This window comes from Carlito syrichta, unplaced genomic scaffold (genome assembly GCF_000164805.1).
Source record: "Carlito syrichta isolate Samal-C Ts95f unplaced genomic scaffold, Tarsius_syrichta-2.0.1 Scaffold308819, whole genome shotgun sequence".
NCBI lineage: Eukaryota > Metazoa > Chordata > Mammalia > Primates > Tarsiidae > Carlito > Carlito syrichta.
The window spans coordinates 337-27,304 of NW_007252915.1; the positions used below are offsets into that span (position 1 = coordinate 337).

The 26,968-nt window shown below is 36.7% G+C and overlaps 1 protein-coding gene across 1 annotated transcript; it reads left to right on the plus strand.

Annotated features, from left to right (window-relative positions):
• The first annotated feature begins 397 nt into the window (after positions 1 to 397).
• WDR3 (WD repeat domain 3) lies at positions 398 to 26,734 on the plus strand. Its single transcript, XM_008065900.2, has 26 exons — positions 398 to 594; positions 1,507 to 1,716; positions 3,770 to 3,888; positions 5,479 to 5,557; positions 6,484 to 6,579; positions 8,098 to 8,217; positions 8,404 to 8,505; positions 9,206 to 9,303; positions 9,890 to 9,997; positions 10,531 to 10,761; positions 11,356 to 11,449; positions 13,699 to 13,800; positions 15,115 to 15,200; positions 15,360 to 15,495; positions 16,211 to 16,267; positions 17,631 to 17,731; positions 17,940 to 18,051; positions 18,185 to 18,319; positions 18,602 to 18,652; positions 19,436 to 19,501; positions 20,015 to 20,107; positions 20,579 to 20,626; positions 21,301 to 21,344; positions 23,147 to 23,275; positions 24,667 to 24,760; positions 25,037 to 26,734. Exons 1-26 carry the CDS (start codon positions 424 to 426, stop codon positions 25,190 to 25,192), a joined length of 2,838 nt encoding a protein of 945 aa, XP_008064091.1. The 5' UTR covers positions 398 to 423; the 3' UTR covers positions 25,193 to 26,734.
• The last annotated feature ends 234 nt before the right edge of the window (positions 26,735 to 26,968 follow it).

Sequence of the window (26,968 nt, forward strand, 5' to 3'; positions counted from 1 at the left end):
TGACAAATAGTTGGTGTTTGCTAGCCTGGTAGAACCAAGGTAGGCTGGGCATGGTGGCTCACACCTGTAATCCCAGCACTTTGGGAGACGGAGGTGAGAGAATTGCCTGAGCCCTAGGGTTTGAGACCAGCCTGGGCAACTTGCTGAGACCTTTTCTCTACAATAAATCAAATAATTAGCCAGGCATGGTGGACACGCCTGTAGTCCCAGCTACTTGGGAGACTGAGGTGAAAGGACCACCTAAGCCCAGCAGGTTAAGACTGCAGTGACTGTGAGCATGCCACTACACTCCAGCCTGGGCGACAAAGTGACCCTGAGTCAAAAAAACAAAAACAAACGAACAAAAAAACCCAAGGCACCCAAGGAACTGAGTTTTCTTTGTTTATATGCACAGATTGCCTCACCTGTGGAATCAAACATAACATGGGGCTTACCAAGCAGTACCTACGCTATGCTGCTAGTGCGGTCTTTGGCCTGATTGGCAGCCAAAAAGGTAATATTGTCTTTGTGACGCTTCGTGGTGAGAAAGGACGCTATGTGGCAGTACCGGCCTGTGAACATGTTTTCATCTGGGACTTAAGGAAAGGAGAGAAGGTGAGCCAAAAAATTGCCCAGTTTGATGCTGATTGATGGGTATTTGAGGATGGAGAGGTAAAAGTGGGAGAGCTCTGATTTACTTATCATGAGTTTTTGTGTGCCCTTAGAAGTCTTTTTCCTTGGGGACTAGATAGCCAAGCATCAAGTTCCTTTCCGTTCTCCACTAAATCCTGAAAACTACAACCAAAAAGGAGCTTGTTTCTTAGATTTGTAGGAGTATTTGTAGGTCACTGTTTATGACTAATTTATTTTTTCTTTGCTTTTCAAGTCATTCTACTTATCTTCATAGCTAGTTATAAAATATTAGGTATTAAAGAAGTATTACTCTGTGTTGACAATCTTTTTCTTAACTTATATAGATGAGGCCCAAGGGTTGTTACTCTAGGCTTTGATGCTTTGTGTGACTATGAATTTCACTTCTGCCAAAGCAAATATAGGCATTTTGATCTTGTCCATTCATTTTGTGACTCCCAAGAGGTTGCTCCTTTGATTCATTTTTCTACCCAGAGTCACTTGGGGTTAAAAGCACAATATGGCTGTACAGATTGGTTTCTTATAAAGTGCTTCTCAGTTGAAGAACAAATGGACTTATAACCCTTTATTGAAAATCATTTAGTGTTGGCCTAGGATAAAAACTTAGTAATTTATTCTGTTACCTGGGGAACTTTTAATGTACTATGCCAATGTAGAGTTTTGAAGAAAATAATTGTATCCTTTCTTGAATATTTCATTAGTAGTACAAATAATAGTTCCTACATTAAAAACTTGAGATGGATTGTAGAGTTTCATTGTGTTTCATACGAGTGATTTGGAATGACTGATGCTGTTAATTTACTGTGCCTGATTATTCCCACACTTTTCTCTTGATTGCTTGCTTAACTCCTCTGTTTTTTATTTCTATGATTTCAGATCCTTATCCTGCAGGGTCTTAAACAAGAAGTCACTTGCTTGTGCCCCTCCCCAGATGGGCTGCACTTGGGTGTTGGTTATGAAGATGGTTCTATACGAATCTTTAGTCTCCTGAGTGGGGAAGGAAATGTGACCTTCAATGGACACAAAGCAGCTATCACTGCCTTGAGGTTTGATCAGCTGGGGGGCAGACTGGCTTCTGGGTCAAAGGTGAGACTTTGAATCTGGGGCCAAGACTTTGAGATATTGGGAATGTAAGGCTCATGCTGAAGCAGTCTGTTCCCCAAAATTGTTGGGGAATCAATGGGTGCCCAGTGTTCAAAATAGTGTAGATGCAGAAAGAGTGAGAAGGATAGGTGTGAATTGAGAGGTTTGTGTTGTTTCCTGTCATGTTTTCTGATAAAAGTCTATTAAGTAGAAGACCAAGATGGCAATGCTCCTGGTAACTAGTATAGAAAATTATTGTGGAAGCGCTACACAAAACAATACAACAAGGAAAGAAAACAGACTGGAAAAGAAGAGACAGAGTGATAATTATTTGCCATTGAGTTTGTTAAACCAGTAGCTTTCCTGTATCTCAAAAATCATGAATTAGAAAATGTAATGTAAAAGATTTCATTTACAATAGAAAAGTAACAAAAATTTTAAAATGCTATCAGACTTTACTGAAGAAGATAATAGAAGACTTTTATGGAGGTACAGTCCATGTTCTTGAATGGTAAGACAAGGTATTGAAAATATGTTGTGTTTTCTAATTAATTTGCATAGCTAAAACAATTTAAGTAGACACCCAAAGGTTTTTGTTGTTGTTACAACTTGACCAAATGACTTAAAAGAACATAAAGAAAAATGAATGAATTGGAAACACATAAGTTTGGGGAAAGAAGACTAACAAAATGGGACTTTAGATATTAAAATGTATTATAAACCCATAATTTTTTGCAGTATCATTGATGCAGTACAAATGCAAAATCGATTTTTGCAACCAAATGGAAATCTCAGAAACAAATCTACTTTTATATTCCTAATAAGTATATTTTAAAGATAGCATTTCAGATAAGTTGAAAAATGATGGATTACTTATAAAGTAGTCCTTAGACAATTGACTGACTATTTGGGGGAAAACTTTAAGTTAAAGATTTACCTCAAGCCATCATACCAAAAGGAGTCCCAGATTAAAGATTTAACTATTTAAAAGTAGCATTTAAAGTAAACTAGGAAAAATGTAAGTAAATATTAATCTGTTATCAAGGTGGAAAAGAACTTTGTATTAGCAAGGAAAGATATTATAAAGGATGAGTAATACATTTGAATACTTAAATTTAAAACATTTGCACATTTAAAAAAAGTCAAAGGACAATGTAAAAGGAAAAACATTTAATATTTTCAGTATAAAAAGAATTGATATCATTAATCTGTTAATAACTTTCAGTCAAGTAAAAGATGACAACCAAAAAAAGATAGACAAAAGACATAAATTGACAATTCAAAAGAGATACAGAAGGCCAGTAATCACTGTAGAGCATGAAAAATATTTCTCATTAGTATTCATTAATGTACATTAAAATGAATTTTGAGACTAAACATTTTTTATGTGTGAAATTGGCATTGGTTTTTGAGAAAACTGATAATACCCATTGTTAAGCAATAGAAAAACAGGCCTTCCTATAAATATCCCTAGTGGTTCTACAGAGTTACCCAATTTGGAGATCATTTTTATTTTGTGTATCAAAAACTTTAAACATACATTTTTTAACCTAGAACTTACCATTTTAGTATTTATTCTAATCAGGTATGTGTGTAAAGATTATATACAAGAATGTTCATTTCTGCATATTTGTAGTAGCAAAAAATTGGAAACTGCCTAGATGTCTAAAATAGGAAAAAATTTTAGATTAATTATGGTTTAGCCTTAGACTTGAGTATTACATTAGTATTAAAACACTCTGAATGACATGGAAAAACAAATAATATTAAATGAAAAAAGGTTATAAAAGGGCTTGAATAGCATGATCTCAGCTTTCTAGTAGGAAAATAACAACCTGGGTATATACATAAAGACTAGAACAATATAAAACAGTGTCAGGTGATTTTTCCTCAGTGGTGGTGGTAAGGCTGATATTTGTTCTTCTCTACTTTGTGTATGCTTTCCAGATTTTTTCCAGATTTTCCACAAGGACTGTGTATGGCCTTTGTAACAATTAAATCCCATTGTCTGTCAAGTTAGGCCTTATTTTTCTTCTGAATTATTTGATCCTTTTAGGACACAGATGTTATTGTGTGGGATGTAATCAATGAAAGTGGCCTCTATCGTCTGAAGGGGCACAAGGATGCCATCACACAAGCATTGTTTCTTCGAGAAAAGAACCTGCTAGTTACTAGGTAAAGAAATAGCCATTTTCGTTTCCAAGTATTTACTAGGTGCATTCATTGGAGAGGGGTTTGAAGAAGGAATTTGCTCCATTCCTTACTCATTTATCTGTATTATGCTCATGCTCATGTGCTAGCTTCCTCTCTTGCTTTCCTTTCTCCTTTCTACCTTTCCCAAATAGTCTCAGAGCTATCCAGAGTTACTTATAGCATTTTTAAGTTCCCTTTTTGGATTTGTCATTCTTTTTTCCTGATAACCAATTTTTCCATGTTTATAAGCCTTTTGATACACCCTTTATAGAATAAAATCTGTCTACCTTCTGGACCCCTAGAAAGTAAGGGAAGCAGAATATGGAGCAGTGGGCAGATAGGAAGGATTACCAGGCATTTACTTTAGCCTGCCTTTTGAGGAGTGATGTACTGTATACTTCATAGGCTTCTGAACATCTGTTAGGTTGAACCATTTGAAATTTCCATTCGTGGAAAGGACCAAATGTTAACAATTTCACGATTCGACCTGATATAATAATTATTCTTCTAAGGAATGGCCACCTAGGAAAGGCTGGGATCCTAAGGTTTACCAGGCAGTAATTACAGGAACTATAGTAATGGCTCAGAAGAAGTTGTGAAGAAGCACTCAGTGCTGTGCCAGTGGTGGATTTGGTCTTCTGGGGTAGGACGTGGGTATGTTAGTATGTTTTGTTCAGATAACAGATTCAGTGAGAGAATGATTCTGCACTTCTAACAGAAAAAACATATGGGTTAAAGTTTAGGGAATCTAAAGGGAAAGAAATACCACTGTTTGGTGGAGTTATAGGGCATGGACTTTGTAAATCAGCTTTGAGGAGGTGTTTTTTGTTTTGTTCCTGTTTGGTCGCTGAAGGAGGAATGTATTCGATTTTTGTTGGTGAAGAGATGGGGAAGAGGCATTTGAGTGGGAATAACAGAGGCCATTGACAGGCAGGGATTGTATTGGGGGTAAGAACAATTAATGGGAGGTTTTGAGAATAGCGTGAAAGCACCTGATTGAGTCTACAGAGAACAATGAGCTAGTGTACGCTTTAAAAATTGAGGATCTGAGAGTAATGTATTGAATGGGATGAGAGAGCAGGAAGGGACAAAGAGACCAGATGAGAAGCTGCTGAAATAATCCAGGTAGTAGGAGCAAATTCAGATTTGTGTACAGGAAAGCATCAGAGGGAGTCAACACCTAGAAACTTCACAGAGTGGGCATTTTCAGGACTTTGAGACTAACTGGACATGGAGACAGGGAGTGGGAGAGGTCTAAGTTGTTTCCATGTTAGATAGTGTAAGGGAAATGAGGGAGGAAAGTGGCATGATGGATCAAGTTCTGTGTTCTTTAATACTCTGTATTCAAAGTCATTTTGTGCTTATAAGTGAAACATGCTATTTTCTACATGAGAACAACCACGTTGAGAGTTAGGATTCTTTGCTTTTCAAAAGAAAAGTCAGGTAGAATAGCAACTTTAGACATTATTACTATACATCATTCTTTTTAAAACAACAGATTAGCCCTTGATCTTTCTATTAGCTGAACAATTCTTCCTAATTAAGTTTTTTTTTTCCTATTTCTTCTTTTAGTGGGAAAGATACTGTGGTGAAATGGTGGGACCTTGATACCCAGCACTGCTTCAAAACAATGGTTGGCCATCGAACTGAGGTACAGCATGTAGGGTTCTGGGTCCAGGGGAAGAATGGCAAGACAAAAGGGAAAAGGTGGTTTCTTCTCTGACTCTGTAATGACTCTTCAGCTTTACTGCTTACGGTAATCATATACTGTCAGTATATTGGAGGAAGCAATGCCAGCCATTGGAGCAGATGGAGCTGCTCTGAGATTTAGTAAAAATTGGCCTTGGATAGTTTTTAATCCATGAGTTTTATCATTTAAAATAGTAAATGGCCATCTTTATATTGTAGAGAAGTTTAATGATGCATGCTGCCTTTAAAGTGTCTGGCTCAGTGACACATAAATAGCAAATTATGACTGTTGAGAGTTTTCTGAACACAGAACTATTCAGTTGGGTTCAGGACCTGTTTTACACACCTTTATATCAGTGCCTTGTTCATGCCAGGCTCTGACAAGCGTAATGCCTGGAATTAAATGAGAAGAAAAAAATAAATTCTTGATTAAATTGATTTGCAGCAATATTGTTTCCATTGATTAATTTCTAGATAGTTGGACGTGAAAATTGTGCAGTAGACATCAATGGGGCATTTTTAAATTTACTGAACACTGCTGAAAGCAAAGAAATAGAAGACTTAAAATTGTCATTTTACATGATGTGGTTATACATTAGTAGATTCTAGTTAGGATTTATGCTGAACAGCCATTATCTAAATTTGATGAAGAGAAGTTAGAAACTTTTAGTATTGCATAAGCAACAATTTCACCATAGGCCTTTTTTTTTTCTCTGTAAAAATGATATTTGTTTTAGTACATATTGAAAGGATTGCCTTAATGTGCCTTTTCTTTTATATTGAAATGCCAGAGAGATTTCACTGCAGTGTACTTAAACTTTGGTATGTCACATTATGCAGTCTTGGAGCTCTTAAAAATCATATTTTTCTAATCTTTAAACCCTTTAGGTATGGGGGTTGGTTCTTGTGTCAGAAGAAAAGCGACTCATCACTGGGGCCTCGGACAGTGAACTAAGGGCTTGGGACATAGCCTATCTGCAAGAGGTAATCACTTTTTATGGATCATGGGCAATATTATGTTTTAGCAGTTTTGTAGACTCATTGGATTTAGAATCAGTTGTAATTATTGAATTCTTCACATGGTATTAGAGGAATTCTATCACATTAATAACCTTCAACTTCTAAACAGTTTTTTTTATGATACAACAGGAGACCAAAAAAAACCCAGAGTTTTTTATTAAAAAATTGTGTATTTATTCTTACATGTTTAGACTTCAGTCACCTTCAAAGTACTCTATGTTTGATGCAGTGTACCTATAAAGATGCTTTTTCCATTTCTCAGAATAATTTTTGAACTTATCAGTTCTGATGCCTTTTAGTGCTTCTACTGTTTTTTGTTCTACCTCTTGCACATCAGCAAAACGTTTCCCTTTGAGGACGTTTTTCTTCCGGGGGATCCTAAAAAAAAAAGTCACTCAGGGCAAGATCAGGTGAATAGCAGGGGTCATGTTGCTTTTGGTCAGAAATGGCTGAACACTCAGCGTATTGTAGGCAGATGTGTTTTCATAATGGAAGAACCTGCCACCTGTTTGCTACAACATGGGATGTTTCTTCCGCAAATTGTGATGCAACCTTCTCAAAACTTCCAGATAAACACTTTCATTGACCATTTGATCCAGAGGAAAAATTCCAAGTGTACTATAACGGACGTGTCCTCCAAAAGATAATTCTGTGTTTTTTTTTCCCCCGTCCTCCTTTGTATGTTCATTGCCCTCATGTATTTGCGCTCAGAAGGAGGATAACTTTAGGCTTACAGCTTCTGGTAATGCTAATATTTTAGTTTATGACATTCTTAGCCTGACATTCCTGGACTTTAGGGTGTCCACAAATGGAATTCAGAGTATCTGTGAACCTTTTCCCTAAAAAAATCTATGTAGAATATATGTGTGGTTTTACATATCTATATCTATCTATCTATATATATTTTATTTTATTTTATTTTTTTTGAGACTATCCATAACTTTTTCTCAGCTACTCAAAAGAATTTGTGTAGAAAAAGGTTGTGGACCTTAGGTTTAGCTGGTTTAGGTGTGTGTGGTTGTGTTCAGTAGCCATTTTGATGGGTTCTAGATTAGTAGGCCAAGATTTATCTTTTCGTTATTTAAGGAGAAAATGTAATCTGACCTGCAATGCTTTTGCAATTTTGAATGCCAATTTGAATCTTTTTTGCTAGAATATAGCAGATCTTTCACCTAAGAACAGAGGAAATAGTGAAGTTAAATAAGAGTGGGTCATTTTTTTTTTTTTTTTTGCTGTTATCACTAAACAGTTGTCCCTATACTATAGAAAATTATTGGAGAAAGTATAATGGATGTTTTGTTTGCATAAGATGTAGTCAGTTTTTAGTACATTCTGATACTTGTTCTGCCATCGAATAGGTTTGATCAGAGATCACTGATGGAAAGCTACTTGTGGCCATATGAAAGGTTTCTGAGTCATGAGGGTTGAGAGTCACCTCCTGGAACACATTATTTCAGCTATTACTTTCCCATTGTAAAACAGATTGAAGACCTGGAAGAACCAGAGCTCAAGAAAATCAGAGGGTCTTCTCTTACAGTACAGGACACTCTTGAAGCAGAGGATGGTACTCTTACTCTTGAGGTGGATGAAGCTCCTGAGGATGTAATTTTTTGTTTCTTATCTTTAATTGAATTGAGTAGTGAGAAAAGAGGGAATTGCAGATGTTTAAATTTGCAATTCTCATGATCATTTTAGGGAATATTTTTGTCATCTGCATTATTTATAATTGCATCTTTTCAGAAGTTTAGCAGAACTTATATTTAGCCTTCATCTTCTCTTCTTCTGCAGCGCATCCTTTCATGCAGAAAAGCTGGTTCCATAATGCGGGAAGGTAGAGACAGAGTTGTGAACCTTACAGTGGACAAGACAGGCAGGATTCTTGCTTGCCATGTGAGTACCAGGCTTAGGAGAGAACGACAAAGCTGTTCCTTTCAGGCACTCATTCTTTCATATTCAGTGTAGAGGTTAATCTTGTTAATAATTCATTATTTGGTATGCTGTGGACCTATAATCCCTAGCTTCTGTTAGCATAACAACAGTAATAAAAATTGTATTCTTATTATTAGTAATCATTTAAATGTTGGTTTTTCTAAGCAATTTAAAGCATTTAACAGCCGGACTCGGTGGCTCAGCCTGTAATCCCGCGCCTTTGGGAGGCTGAGGTGAGTGGATTGCCTGAGCCGCGGGTTCGAGACCCACCTGGACAGGCGAGACCTCATCTCTACAATCAATCAAAAAATTAACCGGGTGTGGTAGTGCGCGCTTGTAATTCTGGCTACTCGGAAGGCTGAGGCGGAAGGGTCCCCGGAGCCCAGCAGGTCGAGGCTGCGGTGACTGGGAGCGGCCACTGGACTCCAGTCTGTGCGACAGAGTGAGACTCCAACTCAAAAAAAAAAAAAAAAAATAGCAGCATTTAACTTCTTGTTTAGTCTTCAGGGCAATGCTCAATGCTGTAAGTAGGAACTGGTATCCTGAGACAAGCCCTGAGACTAGTAAGGAAAAAAAAAATGTTACTGTTCTGTTCTTCCTAAGAATAAGCTAAATTACCAGTTGCCTCTTATGGACTCATATCAAACTTTTGCCTTTCTAGGGAACTGATTCTGTGCTAGAAGTATTTTGTATTCTTTCCAAAGAGGAAATTCAGAAGAAAATGGATAAGAAGCTGAAGAAAGCTAAAAAGAAAGCAAAGTGTGTTTTCATAATATTTCTTAATAATGACATATACTGGTGGGCCACATATTACTGAGAAAAATTGCCTTCTTTAAGGTAATATTTACTCTATTACCAATTACTGTTAAAATCCAGAGAAGAATTTGTGGGGTAGTAGTAATCCAAGTTTATCAAGTCTCAAAGCAATTAAAAGTCATCAATGGCAATTCTTTTGAGACCTACCCTGATTTATTTGACATGATTGGATTGTTAAGTGTAGGTTGAGTTTTCTAAAAAGTCCTGAAGTTAGAAAAGTATACTGGCAACATTTTAGTGGAACAATTTGAATTACAAAGACTAGTTCCAGGAAATTTTATGGGTTATTGCATTCAAAATCCATTTCTTATGGGTACCTATTAAGTGAAATAATACTTCACGACATTGTAGTTCACAAAGCAGTTCTGCATACTGCATTGTTTAATTCTCATGGAAATCCTCTGTGGTTACGTGACTTTCCCAGAATCACACAGCTTGTTGGTCCGTGGGGCCAGATTTTGAATTCAAGTAAGAGCAAAAATGCTTCAAGATAGGTTATGACATGATACTCTTTTTTTCTTCCCTGTAGATTAAATTCTTGCAAAGGGGACAAGGAGGACCTTGAAATCAATGTGGAAATGACTCTGCAAGATGAAATCCAGCGGGTGACTAATGTCAAAACTTCTGCCAAAATCAAGTGAGTATAAAGTAAATTATCTGAGTTTATCATAGAGATTGCAAGCTACAAAGTATTCTTGGCTTTTTCATGCTATTTGTTAGATGTCTGCATGAATTCTATGTTTGGAAAAGTGATCATGAGACCTGTGTCTCTGCTCCCATTGCCCTTTCCACGGGCCTACCTGTTATCTTGTATTTTGATTATTCTGGTAACATTTTAGCTACTCACTTACTGTCCTTTCCTACTGCCAGTTTTTTAAAAAAATGTATATCTCATGTTCAGAAAGGATATAAAGTCACTTGTAAAATTTACATACACAAAAACAAGGTACATATACCAGGATCTCAGCTCAGGCTTCTTTTTTTTTTTTTCCTTAGAAGTCTATGCTCAACTACTACTCCACATTTAGAGCACTCTTATTTGTAAAATCCTTTATACTTATTTAAACTTCATATAGGTTGAGGACACTGTAAAACTTTTTCCTGGAAAAAGTTCATTTTTTGAGCTAAGATGGTTACAATTAGAACCTTTATGATTATTTTCTCATGCAGATCCTTTGACTTGATTCATTCACCTCAAGGAGAATTAAAGGCTGTCTTCCTGCTGCAAAACAACCTGGTGGAATTATATTCACTGAATTCATCCTTGCCTACTCCTCAGCCTGTCAGGACAAGCAGAATCACCATGGGAGGTCATCGCAGTGATGTGAGGACTTTGTCATTCAGCTCAGACAACATTGCTGTCCTGTCGGCAGCAGCTGATTCTGTTAAGATATGGAACAGGTTTGTGAAATGATGTTTCCTATAGCTTTATCCAGTAGTAATTTTTTTCCCTTGAATTATTTCTTTTGGTACTCCCGATGATTAGTTATTAGCTTCTTAAGGTCCTGAATGCAGTTCTTTTAAAACTGTTTCTTCGGTGCATTTTAGCCATTTGCCTGTGGTGCTTAGAGTAGAAAAGTTACCTTTTTAAGTGGTGCAAAAAAATGTCAGCTTATTTTGTGCCTGGAGCTTACTACTGTCTGCTCTTTAAATCTTTAAAATAGTAGACGCTTAGTGCTGTCCAGTAATTTTCCCCAATTTCTCATCATTCTTTCCCAGATGACTCTTTTACACTTTCCCTTTAAGCAGCTATTTTCTCTATCCTGCTTTTGTATAATCTCTGTTCCTTAGCATTAGAAGGTGCCTCCAAAGAAAATCAAGTTTGGTGCTATTTAATGTTTTGATTGGGTCTGTGCCAAGAGTTTTTGAGACTTTTATCTTCTTTTTTGCTCATTACTGTGTGGCTGAGTGTGTATTGAAACATACACATTGACCTCTAAGGTGAGGAAGCATGTTTTCTTAACATATGAGTTCTTTATTCCTTCTTTCTCATAGGTCTACACTGCAGTGTATTCGCACGATGACCTGTGAATATGCACTTTGCTCATTCTTTGTACCTGGTGATAGGCAGGTGATCATAGGAACAAAGGTAAATTGAGACTTTTGTGGATTTCTGGGACTTTTCTATTTAACATCCTTAAAGTTGTTTGAGAAATCTGGTTACTATTTTTTTTAGCATATTGGAAATGTATTAGAGCTAGGTAATATGGAAGGATGTTGTTAGTTCATTTACGTGTGTGTGTGTGTGTGTGTGTGTGTGTGTTTTGAGTTGGGGTCTCCATCTGTTGCCCATGCTGGAGGGCAGTGGCATTGTCACAGCTTACTGCATCCTCAACCTTTTGGGCTCAGGTGATCTTCCTACCTTACTCCTCCTGAGTAGGAGGACTACAGGTGTGTGCCACCACACCTGGCTAATTTTTTTGTAGAGACAAGATCTCACTATGTTGCCTAGGCTGGTCTTGAACTCCTGGGCTCAAGCAACTGTCTCACCTTGGCCTCCCAGTGTCCTTGATTTTTCTGTTTTTAAGATTTATTTTATTTGTCAAAGAAATCATATTTCAAATTATGAAGAAGAAAATTAAAATCATGACCCAAAGATAAATGCCATGAGCATTCTGGTGATCATCCTTTCATGCATTATTTTTTGAGCACGTATGTAATTGTGTTTTAATTTATGATAAAATATTTTAAGATTAATAGTAAAATACATTAAGCACCTAGCATCGTGCTTGGCAGATAGAAGCATTCAATAAAGCCAAAATGACCAAGTCCTCATTCCTAAATGCTAGTAAGGTTGAGAGACAACCACGTGGGAATAAGCAGACATGGACTTGGATTTAGTCTCCCCTTTAGGAAATGGGTAATTTGGAGCAAGTCACATAGCTTCTCATAGTGTGTTTCTGCATCAACATAATGGGACGATGACACTTTTGACTGCAACTTTTGCACCAAATGGACCTACTTGAGTCCGGACTCTGTCACTTATTAGCTTTGTGACCTTTGGGCAAGTTACTTTATTTCTGTTAACCTTGGTTTTCTCATAAAACGATGCTAATTGACTTCACAAGGATGAAGTATGCGAAACACTTGGCCCAGAGACTGGCCTACAATAAGTCACTAGTAGATAATAGATCTGGGATTAGAAGTATCAGTAGTGGTGGTAGTGATGGTGAGAATAAAAAGGAATAAGATCTGTGAAATGTTTGGAAAAGTGCTTTGTAATTACTTGTCATTATTATCCCTGTAAACCAATGCCATATGTGCATTTGTTTTATTTAAAAATTGATATATCACACTGGATATTTTTTTGCCTAACAAAAAATTTCACATGCTGGAGAAATTTTAGGGTCAATGTCAGGGAAATAGTACTAACATTTCACTTAATAGTTTGTCCCATTTTCATTCATTCCTTCAGCAAATGTCCACCTATAGTTTACTGTTGGGACAGTGGTTTGCAAATTATTTTGAAGACTACTTTTATGACTAAAATGCATTGCCTGGCCTACTGTCTGTACTGGGGAGTTAATATACCTTATCATAATGAATCCTCACAATATTTTAGAGATATATTGATGATATAAACTCCATGTCACAGATGAAAAAATAGGTTCATGGGGATGAATTCACCAATGGTCACAAAGCTGGAAAGAGGCAGACCTGGGATTCAAGTCTTCTTACTTACACTATTTGCAGCACATTGTGCAGAAGCTCATTGTAGAGCAGGCTTTACCAGTGTGTGTGACATGTGGGTACCATGATTATGGCATATACTGACCTCTAAACAGGAATCATGGAGTGATTGCTGTGCCATTATGATTTATTTTTATTTGCCTGTTTATTTTAGTACATTATAGGTAGTATTATAGGTAGAACTCTGTCTCTCCTTGTTAGTATATTATAGAGAAGGAAAACAAATCTAGATGGAGAAGAGTTGATTAAGGCAGTAGCTAAAGAGGATAGTCTACTTAAAAGATTGATTAAACTTTAAAGGCTTTTAGGTTTTCATTTTCTATTGTATTTGTCCTGCCTATGGTCATGTTAGTTTCCTTTCAGATTGTGGAATGAATGAAAGTGACAAAAACTCAGTACTACAAGGTTGTACTACTCCATACTTGTACACCATGGCAGCACTCAGCCCAAGTTAACTCATTATGTTGGTAGGAGATTTGATAGTATTTCATCAGATAGGAAACACAGAGCTTGGACTGTAGGATCCATTTCCTAAGTGATAGATCACATGTTGCGGCTTGGTTATGAAATCTTAAATGTACAGGCATGAACCATGGAGGTTGGTTGTAGTATGCTCATTAGAGCTGTGCCTGTTTTGTATCTTTCCAGACAGGGAAGCTCCAGCTTTATGACTTGGCCTCAGGGAATCTGCTGGAGACAATAGATGCACATGATGGAGCCTTATGGTCCATGTCTCTTTCTCCAGACCAGGTAATAAAACTAGATTTTACAGCTCTGGATTTCAGCCCTCTGGCTGCATTTCCCACTTCTTATACCAGGTGTCATTGCTGCTAAGACGGGTTTCTCACAATTTCTTTAAAGAAAACCCATTTTTTGGTCTAATCTTTAGACTTCCTATATGATGCCTTATATACCTGGTAATATGAATAGCCGTCATTATGAAATGAATTCCTGCACAGCTACTCTTGGTTCTCAGCATCATGACATCAAGTTACACTCATGGGTTTTTGTTTGTTTGGTTGTTTTGGCCAATGGTTTGTATCATTTTTTAGGGGGAAATATTCTCTTGGACAACAAAATGCAGCGAGTAGAGTAGATTTTTCTGTTCTCCTTTTTGTTCAAACAGCATGACTGCGTAAGTCTAGTATTTTTAGCAAATGTGTCAACCCTTAAAAGGCAATAAAAGTACTCTCCCCTTCAAAAAGAGTCACCCTGGAGAACTGTGTGTATGCTAATACTAGTAATGGTGCTATTGCTCAGAACATTATGAGATACTTTTAGACAATACATTAAGAAATATTGGCCCATTTATTTGACTATTTGAAATGGCAGAAAACTTTTATCCATTGAAAGTAGATCTTAGTTTTTGAAAACAACTAAACTGATTAATGGCATTGGGGTCCAAGCAAAACAACTGTGAATTTAAAGTAGTAACAACATCTTTCATTTGTAGATTGTTCTGTCTTTTCCATAAACTACATGGACTTTTATTTTGATAAAACTAAGGGTTGTGCAAAGGTTGTTTCTTGTGTTATATAATCTCTGAGATGGCAGGCTAAACACCTGAAATCCAGGTGATTTCTGATTCTGTCTTCTATAGACTTTACAATAACACTACCATGTAATGAGTTTAATTTTCTGGATACAGGAAACGTTTCAAAAATGTTTTAAGCAGGGACATTGCAGGAATACATTTATATTCTTCTGACGTGAATACTTTAAACAAATATAACTATCCATTCTGTGTGTATTTGTTGAACAAGTTTGCTTTTTTAGGTGGAGCAGAAAGCCCCACAATGTTCACTAAGTGGTTTTTCTTCCTGGTGCTAACAAGAGTATAATTAGAACTTTTCATAGTTTCATCTCTGTGTTAGTCTAAGGTAGGAATTCTCAAAAATGGTTTGTAGTAGAAGAACCTAAAGAGTAGTGTAAGGAGTTAGGAAGAACCATATTTTTGTTAATTTTTATTTTATGCCATTAAATTAAAATGTGTTTTAAGGCTATTTTGATATATCATCTTAGCAAAATTTTTATGCTAAAATAGTTTTTAATTGAAATTTTCAGCGTGGCTTTGTGACAGGTGGTGCAGATAAATCTGTCAAGTTTTGGGATTTTGAGTTGGTAAAAGATGAAAATAGTACCCAAAAGAGGTGAGTAGACATTTTTTGGGTCCATTTTTTTGAAGTGCAAATGGGGATCTATTGAATGACCTTTTGACATGTATTTATCTTTCATGTTCTGGAGAGTTAAGAATTACCTGCCTTGGTGTACTCATTTTACTCTTTTCTTGATGTTTTCTGTGTTGCTAGACTTTCTGTGAAGCAAACCCGAACCTTGCAACTAGATGAAGATGTTCTGTGTGTCAGTTACTCTCCCAATCAAAAGCTGTTGGCTGTGTCCTTGCTAGACTGTACTGTGAAAATTTTCTATGTTGACACTTTAAAGGTATAGCAGTTATGCCTGAAAATATACTCTTTCTTTCTGACTGGCCTTAAGAATTGGGGTCTGTAAAGAAGTGGCCTTGACTGTGCTCAGCAGGAGTACCTTTCTAAAAATTTGTGTATGAATCAAAGCATTGTAAGTGCCCTAGGAAAGCTAGAGTTTTAAAAGAATTTTATGATTTATGAATGTTGTTGAAAGTAGGTTATATTTCATATGTTCAGAAAACCTTGTGGACAGAAAATTCTAGGCATTGGCATTTCTAGGTGGTCTAGGGAGTGATTTCACACTTAGCTGTACATCAGAATCATTTGGGTTGCTTTTAAAAATATATATATTACTGGTCCCTGCACCGAGAGAGTTGATAGGACTGGGTTGGGCCTGGGAGTATTTTCATGAAACAAATGCCCAGAGTCTATTCAGCCAAGAATTCCAGAGACCATCTCTGCCATATTCTGAATGAGACAGCTAGCTTCTGAGGGTTTTCTTGCCTCCACAGTATTCTTGGCAAGTGCACGTAAGGTCTGTGTAGTGGACACAGGTATTCTTAACAAGCTGTCTTTAGCATTTTAATTGTCTTCTTTGAAAATACAGATATAAAGCAATCCAAACATGTGTCTAATATTGTATTTTAAAGTTGTATTTTAGACCTACATGTTATAAACTGTACCTGTGTTTTATATTTATAGATGGACATTAATTATATTCTTTTAATGTTTAGTTTTTTCTCTCACTGTATGGACACAAACTGCCTGTTATATGCATGGACATTTCTTACGTAAGTAGAGTCTAAATATTGTCACAGTAACAAGTCATTTTTCTAAAGTAGATATCTTAACTTTTGGCTTCATGTCTTCATTTTAGAATATTGATTTTTATCATTTTGTTGTATATCTGACTCTCTCCACAAACAGTCTCAAGTTAATAATTATATCTTAAGTATTTATGTTACTTTAATGTTTTCGGAGTAACTTCACAAATATTATCTAAATTCTTATAATTTGCTGTCATGTTTCTCCCAAATAGTATTTTGTTGTCTAAAATACTGTAATTGAGCTGGGCTCGGTGGCTTAGCCTGTAATCCAGTGCTTTGGAAGGCCGAGGTGAGTGGATTGTCTGAGCCCGCGAGTTCAAGACCCGCCTGGCTAACCTGGCGAGACCTCATCTCTACAATAAATAAAAAAAAAAAATTAGCCGGGCGTGGTAGCGCACGCCTGTAGTTCCGGCTCCTTGGAAGGCTGAGGTGGAAGGATCGCCGGAGCCCTGCAAGTTGAGGCTGCGGTGGCCAGGAGCAGCCACTGCACTCCAATCTGGACGACAGAGTGAGACTCCAACTCAAAAAAAAAAAAAATTAAAAAATAAATAAATAAAATACTGTAATGTAGATCACCCTAAAATAGGAAAGACTTTTAAAAGGCATTCTGAAAAAATTAAAATAAAAAACATAAAAGGCATTGTTTTGTTCTGAAGGATAGTATTTGTGAGGAGGAAAGAATTGGTTTTGTATTTGGATATTCACAGTATTTTGCATTATGTCTCTTGACTAAATCATTTTTCCAATGTCTAGTTATGATTAGGAGTGCCAATATGTATTTAAAAATAATGTTTATTCCATGATAAAGAATTGGCCCTATGGCTGTCTGTGGTCAGTGCACTAACAGTTAAGTTATAGTGTTAAACATATTTCCAGTTTTTTTGTTATGTTGACAACCATTTGAGCCAGGCATTCAAATCGGAAAGATATGACATAGTAATAAGGAACATGGGATGCACAACCATTCTAGTAGAATCTTTCTCAGCTTCTTTCCTCTTTCCCTCTTTTACTTCCCCCCCAAATCATTTGCCAGAGATTAGAAAGATCTTTCCTGTCTAACGAAGTAAATGGATAACCCTACATCAAGGCCTATGCAATACAAAATCCAAAAGTATTTAAGCCATAGACTTCATGTTTTTACTTCAGCTTTTTAAGAAGCTCTGTAGGTAAAAGTGAAGAATTGGGTATTCTTAGTAGAGAGATGAAAATAATTTTTTTGGCCTTATTTTAATGTATTGAAGGAAATGAGTAAATATTTTGGTTCGCTTTTATTTATCTAACATGCAAAATCAGATTTCAAGTATTGTTTTACTTTTGCTTCTCATAGGATGGAGCACTTATTGCAACGGGCTCTGCTGATAGAAATGTGAAAATCTGGGGTTTGGACTTTGGGGACTGCCATAAGTCTCTCTTTGCACACGATGACAGGTGGGTGTAGTATTTTCAAAGACTTCTCTTTGAGCCACCTGTAAGTATCATTTCCTAGAGCATCTGTGTCTATTTTTAGTGTTATCAGACAGTGATGAACTGAAAGTTCTAAAATATAGTCAGACCCTCTAGAACAAGGTAATCAAAAGCTATTTATGTGTAGAAGACTCTTTGCTAATGACAGTTGAACACTTCTGTCACTTTTCAGTGTGATGTACCTGCAGTTTGTACCCAAGTCTCACCTCTTCTTCACTGCTGGAAAAGACCATAAGATTAAGCAGTGGGACGCAGACAAATTTGAACACATACAGACTCTAGAGGTAACCTCTTGCCTACTTTGCTTGCTCGGTGCTTAACTACTTTTAAGAATGTTTATTTTACCCACTAATATAAGCAGAGAACCATCTGTAAATGAGGTATTCTTGCCTGATTTCTTGTTTTTTCTTTCTCTAGGGGCATCACCAGGAAATATGGTGTTTGGCTGTAAGCCCCAATGGAGACTATATTGTCTCATCATCCCATGACAAATCTCTGAGACTTTGGGAGAGAACAAGGGAGCCTCTTATTCTTGAAGAAGAAAGGGAGATGGTAAGAACTTCAGGGTTGGTTACCAGTTATGTATTCTTGTGGGCGTCTGACAGGATGTTGCAGTTGAAGTTTTCTGCCTCATAGAGTCAGTGCAAGTCCAAGAACCTTTAGATCTTTCCAAGACCACTGTCACCAATGTTAGAAGCCGGGCAGAGAGCAAGATGCCACTAGGGGCTTATGTTATAAGAGAAGCGCTTTTATTTCACTTTATATAGAGACCATGTTTTTTGTTTTTGTTTTTGTTTTTTCCTGTCAAATTAACTTACATCTGTCTTGTGGCAGCAAAGGGAAGCAGAATATGAGGAGAGTGTGGCCAAAGAAGATCAACCAGCAGTAAGTAAAATTTGGGGGGTACTGAGATTATGCCCTGTAATTATCTTTTTGAAGTTTACTGTAATTTTAAGAATTTCTTTTTTTTGAGTCGGAGTCTCACTCTGTCGCCCAGACTGGAGTGCAGTGGCCACTCCCGGCCTCCGCAGCCTCGACCTGCTGGGCTCCGGCGATCCTTCTGCCTCAGCCTTTCAAGTAGCCGGAATTACAGGCATGCGCTACCACACCTGGCTGATTTTTTGACTTATTGTAGAGATGAGGTCTCGCTGCCCAGGCGGGTCTCGAACCCGCGGGCTCAAGCATTCCACTCACCTCAGCCTCCCAAAGGCGCGGGATTACAGGCTGAGCCTGGAATTAGAATTGTAGCTAGATGCTGAAGGCATCACTGGCTAATATGAGAAAGAATCTGTGTGATCCTTTTAATTCAGCTGTATATCCTGACTTTGTGGGACAAGTGGTTGACTGGTACTGAATAATTGTCATTCTGGCTTTTTTTGTTTTTTAAGGATGCTTTAGGGAAATATTTTTAATTTACTGTAAAACAAAAATGAAAGTCAGAAATGATTTGAGAAATTGGACATTCTCTTTAAATGTTCGTGGAATGTTCTTATGATAATATGTATAAGATACTTAGCATAGTGTCTGTAACCTACTAGGTAGCTGATAACACTGTGTTGTCATTTTCTTAAAATAATAGTGCCTGTTCTTTTATGGTTATACGATAAATTTATTGGCTCTTTAACTCCTGTTGACAGTATCGTTCAAGGATCTTTTTGTTTCTGGCAGGTTCCAGGGGAGACTCAAGGTGACAGCTATTTTACTGGAAGGAAAACTATTGAAACAGTCAAAGCAGTAAGTTGATACAGAATGTGATATCTCATTTCTTCAAAGGATCTTAACTCTTTAGTAAAAGTTTTATTCTGTATCAGCAAAATAGCCCTTTTGTGGCAAAAAGTTGATAAAATTTAAAGATGGAGATCATAATCTCTGTTTTTTTTCCCCCTTGTAACAAGGACAGAAGTAGCCCTGAATCTGTTTGATCAGTGCATGTTTGGTTTTTGGAAAAGAAAGCTTAATCTTCTTCTGAACACCTTTCAGGTGTTCTTGGGAACTGCCCTACTCTAGCTGTGTAGTAGATAAGGTCTCACCTGAGTCCATGACATTTTGTCTTCTTCCTGTAAATTAAAAAAAAAAAAGAAACAAAATCAAAGATGGCTTTAAGTGCCATTTGGCCTTTGGCACATCTTTATTAAACCGATTCAAGCTATTTTGTTTGGTAAATTCCTCATGATGCCTCCCAGTTTCAGTATCGTGGTGTGATGGAGTATGTGGTAATGATTTCTTTCCTTGTCATCATCTGTGTAGGCAGAGAGGATCATGGAAGCTATTGAGCTATACCGAGAAGAAACTGCAAAAATGAAAGAACACAAAGCCATTTGTAAAGCTGCAGGGAAAGAGGTACATTGTACATCAAGTTACACTTTGGGAAATATTTACCAATAAAGAGAATTCTTAAGAAGAAAGTTATTGCTTCAGGATTTCATTAACTAAGATTAGGATATGAGATAAATGCAATAGACTTTCTAACTCAGAAGAAAGTGAGGAACTATGAGAGGTTGGAAACTTGGTCTTAATAAAAAGGGAAGGTTAGGAAATTATAGATTGAGGTGATTATTGTACTGACCAGAAACTCATGCTCCCACTTTGGTTTGGGGGGCAAGGTAACCATTTCAGATTTATGATAAAATGCATTGTCCAAACCCATTCTTAAATATGATAAAAATGAAAAGACTTGATAAGCCTTTTATACTCTTTCAGTTTTTTAGGGTCTCTTTTTTCTTTTCAAAATTATCAAGTACTGCTACTACCCTATCTGTGACTATCAAAGTCTCATTTTTGTAATGACTTGATTTAATAATTTTTTCATAGGTTCCTCTTCCCGTCAACCCCGTCCTTATGGCTTATGGCAATATCTCAGTGAGTAGAATGTCTAACAGTTTTCACTTGGTTATTCCAAGGTTACTTCCAGAAATGAGAGGAAGTGAAGAGGCGTGTTTTGGGGATGGAAGCATTAGGAATTGTCCTTAAAAACCTCTCTCAAATCTTGGCATCCTCTAGTATATTTTGTATTTCAAAAGGCTCGCTTTAGAGTAACTTCCCAAGCCAGCCTTTTTGGTTGGACTGGACTGGCATTCTTCTGTTTTCTAGAGCTTATTTATGTTCAGTGTCTAGAGCTCTGTGAATATTCTATTTATCGAAATGAACTGTAGAGTGAGCTTTTGGAGGAAAGGTTGGCATAAATCAGTCAGATAAGATGAAGGGGGGAGAGGATGTATGTTTATCTAGCAGTCTATACTTACTTAGCATTTTATTTGCATGTCTCATTCATCACAATAATCATCTATGAGTCATCATATTTTCATTAATAGATAAGGAAACTAGCCTGACTTATAAGGTAACATGGTTGGTAAGGGGTAGTAGAGCTTGGTTGTGGACCCAAATATGGCTAACTCTGAGCCCATGCAGATTGTGCCATTTTAGAACACTTTTTCCAAAGTGAAAGAGCTGGGTCCCTGTTTTGTAGCTGATGAAAATTAGAGTGTTAGAAACCAACCACGAGTGTCACTGATGGTGTTCTCCTTTCTTTATAGCCTTCAGCTTATGTGTTAGAGATTTTTAAAGGGATCAAGTCAAGGTGAGTTCTAGTGTGCCATTGTTGCCGTCTAACAGCTGATAATGTTTTATCAAATACTTACATGAACGTGAAATGGAAATTATACTTGATGGCTGTCTTCTTAGAGGTTCCACTATATCAAAGTTTAGATGGAAAATGATTTATTGTAATGTTCTTTGTGAAGTGCTAGAATTAGGCTCCTCTTAAAGTATTAAGGGAGATGCTTTCAAGGACAGATGAAGGGTAAGAATTTGTATTGTGGGTAATTAAGTAATATATAATTCAGTCAGAAGTACCAGCTGTTAACATTGCTAAATATTTCCTTTGGCTTATTTTCTGAGTACATACAAAATTGGAATCGTTAAAAGTTTTATGTATTTTTTTTTTTTTTTTTTACATATTTCCTGAACACTTGCTTATTCTTCTTCAAAAATACATACTTCATTCAAGTACAAGTAATTACTGTTGGATGTTGCATTTGTTTCTTATTTTTTGCATTATCAATAATGCTTCAATGAGCACTATTACACGTAAATTTTTATCATTATTGATTATTTTTCTTAAGAGTCCTAGCAACCTAATAACTGATCATTGGGCACGAGCTATTTATTTATTTATTCATTATTTTTGAGTTGAAGTTTCACTTTGTCGCCCAGGCTGGAGTGCAGTGGCACACTCACAGCTCACTGCAGCCTTGACCTCCTGGACTCAGGTGATCCTCCACTTCAACCCCCAAATAGCTAGGACTACAGGTACGTGCCACTATGCCCAGATAGCTTTTTGATTTTTTTGTAGACGTAGGGTCTCGCTGTATTGCCCAGGCTGGTCTCCAACTCCTCCAACTCCTGTTTATTTCTTATAAGGAATATACTATTTAGATATTGGGCTCAAGCAATCATCACACCTCAGCCTCCCAAAGTCCTGGGATTATAAGTGTGAGCCACCCAACCCAGCCATGAGCTAGTTAAAGGTTTATATTGCCAGGTTACTTTGCAGAGTGCTGGTACTAATTTTCACCTGGCTTTAAATTTCTTGCCAGCTTGAGAAGCAGAAGGTAATATTGTATTATTTTCATTTCTTTTGATTATTAATGAAGTCAACATTTTAGCATGTTTATTGACCATTTGTATTTTTTCTTGTGAAATTTTAGTTATTATCTTTTTGCTCCTTAATTTCTTTGTTCTTTAAGAATAAAAAATTTTTAGTATACTGTTACATTATTTGTGATTTATCTTTTTATTTATGAATTTGACCTACTGAAGATTATCATTGTCATAATAAATCACAATATCTAAATAGTATATTCCTTTTAAGAAATAAACAAGACCTGTCTGAGGATGACAAGGAAACATTGCTAGAGAAAGAAAATTGATTAATGGAGTGACAGTATGACATTCCAAGATGGGAAGATTCTGTGTTTTAAAGAGCTAGTTTTTCTTAAACTAATGAATAGATCTGTGCTTCCCCATTGAAATCCTCTTAGGATTTCTAACCGGAACTGATGAAATATGATGCTTGAGCTAGTTTTAGAGAGAGCTGGTCTAGAATAAAGAGCTATACAATTAGTAAAATTAAAACAAGTGTAGGATTTGTGTAATGTATGGTAAAAGAGATGTCATATAAGGATGGAATATTTCTCAAAAGGCTTTGAAGAAATTCTTTATCTGGGGGGGGAGTTAAGTTTTTCCCACCGTGCTATGAACCAAAATGCATTCTAAATAGATTAAAATGTTATCACTAGAAAAAAATAATAAAGGAAAAAATTTAAAAATAGACCATGTTAAGATATGTGACCATTTTTAATATTTGTGCTTCTTCTTCAGTGAGCTGGAAGAATCTTTACTTGTGCTACCTTTTTCTTATGTCCCGGATATTCTAAAACTCCTTAACGAATTCATTCAGCTGGGCTCTGATGTTGAACTTCTATGCAGATGCCTCTTTTTTCTCCTCAGGTAACATCCTTTTCCAAATAATACTATATCTACCCAGTGGAACTGCTTCAGTAGTACCTTAAATGAAGCTGTCAGAGCTTTGGGATTAAGAAATCTTGTGTTTCCGTTTCAGAGACTGATTTTCAGTGCTGTCTGACATAAACTCTCTCTTATCCTTTGGAATCACTCTTGCCTTTAGAGCAAGAATAGTGATGACTCCTTTCTCTGGTAATATGTAATGGTGTGGCGCATTGCCCAGAAATTGCTTACTCAGTCAAAGGCCTCCTCATTGCAGTTTAAGATAGTAAGTAGCTCTGGTTCTAGTTTGTTAGCTGAAAATCAGTTACTAAATGCCAGTTTGTCTCATTTGTTGTTTCTTTTAAACTGTTTAGTTTAAGCTAACTGGTTTTGTTTTGTCCTTGTAGCAGCATTTTAAGGAAGTCAGTTTATTTCTCCAGTTCTCTACGGGTGCATATGGAAACCTAAGGAACATAAAAGGAATATGTTCATTAGGCTATGTTCTTAAATATGAAGACGTCCTCGTTAATATGTGATTGAGAAGACTATATGTACAAAGGCTTAAGAATATAGTCTTGTCTTCCTACTCTCTGACCCTCACTCTCAAGTTGTTACAGCCTAACAGGGACAGAAACGAATTGAACATTCCTTGAAACACTGTTATGAAGGCAAAAGCTGGTCAGCCAGTGCCAAATAGTGAATTGACTGGATAGATATTTGGTGGATTGGCCTGGTTTTGTGATTTTTAACCATTCCTTATATTCTATCAGGATAGTAGCAAGAGAATAATAATAATATATTTATTATTCTGTTGCCATATTCATAATTTTGGGCAAGTAGCAAGGATATATTTAACATTATTACTAATAACTTTTTGCTGTGATGGCATATGTGCTGTTGAATCAGGGTCACTGGCTCTCTGAGAAACACTGATACTTATAGTGTATCAGAGGATTGTAGACGGTATCTAACAGGTAGATAATGGCAGGGGTCATCAAGGATATCTTGCTACTCTAGGTCAGAGTTGGACTCTGATCGATGACTCTTTTTTGCTGTGGCTTTATTAGAGATATTAATAAATCTTTGTTGAGTTAGCATTTCTTAGATGTTTCATTCTGTCTTTGAGCTTTCCATAAAATGCCATTTTCAGAATCTGGCCACATGGCAGATTTGCTGGGTAAGTAGTTACCTTTAAGATTTCATCAAACTGGCTGAATAGTGGATTTCATCAAACTGAACTGAATGCTTTACTAGAAGCTTTTCTATACTTCCATGTTATGGTGACATGAGTCTGTACTTTGTTGTTGTTGTCTTGATATTGTGTCTCTTCTAGAAGGGATAAATAGGACCAGAACTTCTCTTTACAACGTGGCTTTGTTTTGTGTTTCTATTAGGATTCACTTTGGACAGATCACTAGCAATCAAATGCTTGTTCCAGTGATAGAAAAATTAAAGGAAACAACTATTTCAAAAGTCAGCCAAGTCCGGGTAAGTGCCTTTGCAAAGAGATGGACTAACGAGGCAAAACCCTAGTGAATGTGTTCCTTAGAAGTAGCACAGCGTGCTGTGCTTTGTCTTTATCAGTACTGACCAGCCATAAATCCACATCTGAGATAGTTTTTGTCGGAATTGGAATAGGGAAAAAAACAAACAGAAGTCCTTAGCAAGGAAAGGAGAAACGTTTGGTTCCCTGACTCACATATTCTGCTATAATGAATTGAAGTGGGAGGAAGTTTATTTAACCTTTCTTGTATTCCTCTCCAGGATGTTATCGGCTTCAATATGGCAGGTCTTGATTATCTCAAGAGAGAATGCGAGGCAAAAAGTGAAGTTATGTTTTTTGCTGATGCTACTAGTCACTTGGAAGAGAAGAAAAGGAAGAGGAAAAAGCGGGAGAAGCTAATTTTAACATTGACTTAGAACTGAAATGTGGTTCCTTTTTTTCACTTTTTCCTTAAAAGGACTTATAAACTAAGCAGCAGTAGAGTTGGCATCATCTTAAAAATACCAAACAGAAGATCGTGTTGCAGAAGATGATTCCAAGCTTTGTCTGAGGGAGTTCGAATGTGGGATTATGGGCTGGCTCCGTTTCTTGGTCCTAAATAGCACAAGTAATTTAAAAATCCTTGTGTTCTCAGAGTTTGATCCCTACCGGAGTTATTCCCCTTATATTACAGCAAATAATTTTTTAAATGAACATTTCAAAAGTTTTTTGTAATTCTGATAGATGATCTGTTGTGTGTTTGTCACTTTATTTTAGGTTTTACCACCTAAGAGATAATCAGGTGAATGATTGATTGCCCTCTCCATAAATTCGGTGTTAATGGACTTCTGGAGCTTAAAAAAGGCCTTTAAAATGATCTAGAACAGACTTCTTAAACTTAACCTCTTGCAGACTGTTGTTACATCTGTATATAAGAAGATCCTAATTGCTAACTATTTATACTTTTCTGAATAAAAGTTATTTCTAGTTAAAGAGTAGTCAGGCGAAGATATTCAGATAGGGTGGTCTTCTGAGTAATTAATACACTCTGTATGTAGCTATAATTATATATACAGTTGGCCCTTGAACAACATGGGATTTAAGGGCACTAGCCACACCCGCTTTTGACACCCCTAAAAGTTAAGCCTTTTGACTAGAAGCCTTCCCAATGACATAAACAGTCAATTTACACATATTTTGTATGCTATATGCATTATATGATATATTCTTAACAAAAAGTAAGCTAGAGGAAAAAATGTTAGTAAACTCATAAGAGAAAGTACCTTTACAGTATTGTACAGTATGTATCCATGCTGCGAGTTTGTCTGGAACGACCAGAGCCCCAGCTGCAGGCCTCAGTCTGCAGTATATATTGAGCAGCTCAGCTTTCTCCAGTAATGTGACTTTTCTCGGCATCGCTAGTGGCGCGTCGTATGGGTCCTGTCGTGTTATTCAGGGCTGACAGTGTCGCCCTAAACACAGTGAAATGCACGCAAGAACCCCAGGGGACCCTTTTGACTGTGATATGCACTTTACTGGAGAGAGGAACCCTTAAAACAGGTGGCTAGCATCACGTGGCATTTTAAGCGGACACTCAAAACACTTGCGCTCGCCACAATAGCAACAGAGGGTGGCTATGAGGTTATTACAGTAGTAAAGCATGTAGTATAGTTAGTTTTACGCAGTTAGGATTGAATGCTGCATCTTTATGTTTGCATCTCTCATCTGTGACTGGTGCCATGTACAGTCTGCAGATTTTGGTGTTTTAAATAATAGCTTTTCGTGTAGTTTATAACAGTAAAATATGTAGTTTATGTATTCATGACATACCTCACTTTTTCTGAAAATTTTCAGTATTTTTAGGTTATGTGGTTTGTGACTTCTCAAATTGTTTCAGACCTCCAAAAAAACCTGCACAGTTTATTTATGGAAATAAATTGCGCATATTTATGGAAAAAACCTGTGCAGTTCAAACCCGAGTTCAGTTGTCAATTGTGTATCTTTGTGGCAGGGATTTGGGGAAGTGGGAGTGTTCTAGGAAAGGAGATTGACACAGCAATCTCTGGGCCTGGGCTTTTCTTTGTGAGAAGTTTTAAAATTATGAATTTATACTCCTTGTTATCAGTCCATTCAGATTTTCTGTATCTTCTTGAAACCCATTCCGGTTTTCATCTTTCTATGAATTTATTCATTTCCTCTAAGGTATTATGTTG

Excerpts from the sequence above, each read along its gene's own strand:
- WDR3 (XM_008065900.2), top strand. The coding sequence starts at position 424 with ATGGGGCTTACCAAGCAGTACCTACGCTATGCTGCTAGTGCGGTCTTT. Across the intron at positions 9,304-9,889 it reads AAAGCTAAAAAGAAAGCAAA|ATTAAATTCTTGCAAAGGGG; the intron begins GTGTGTTTTCAT and ends TCTTCCCTGTAG. Across the intron at positions 20,627-21,300 it reads TGGCTTATGGCAATATCTCA|CCTTCAGCTTATGTGTTAGA; the intron begins GTGAGTAGAATG and ends CTTTCTTTATAG.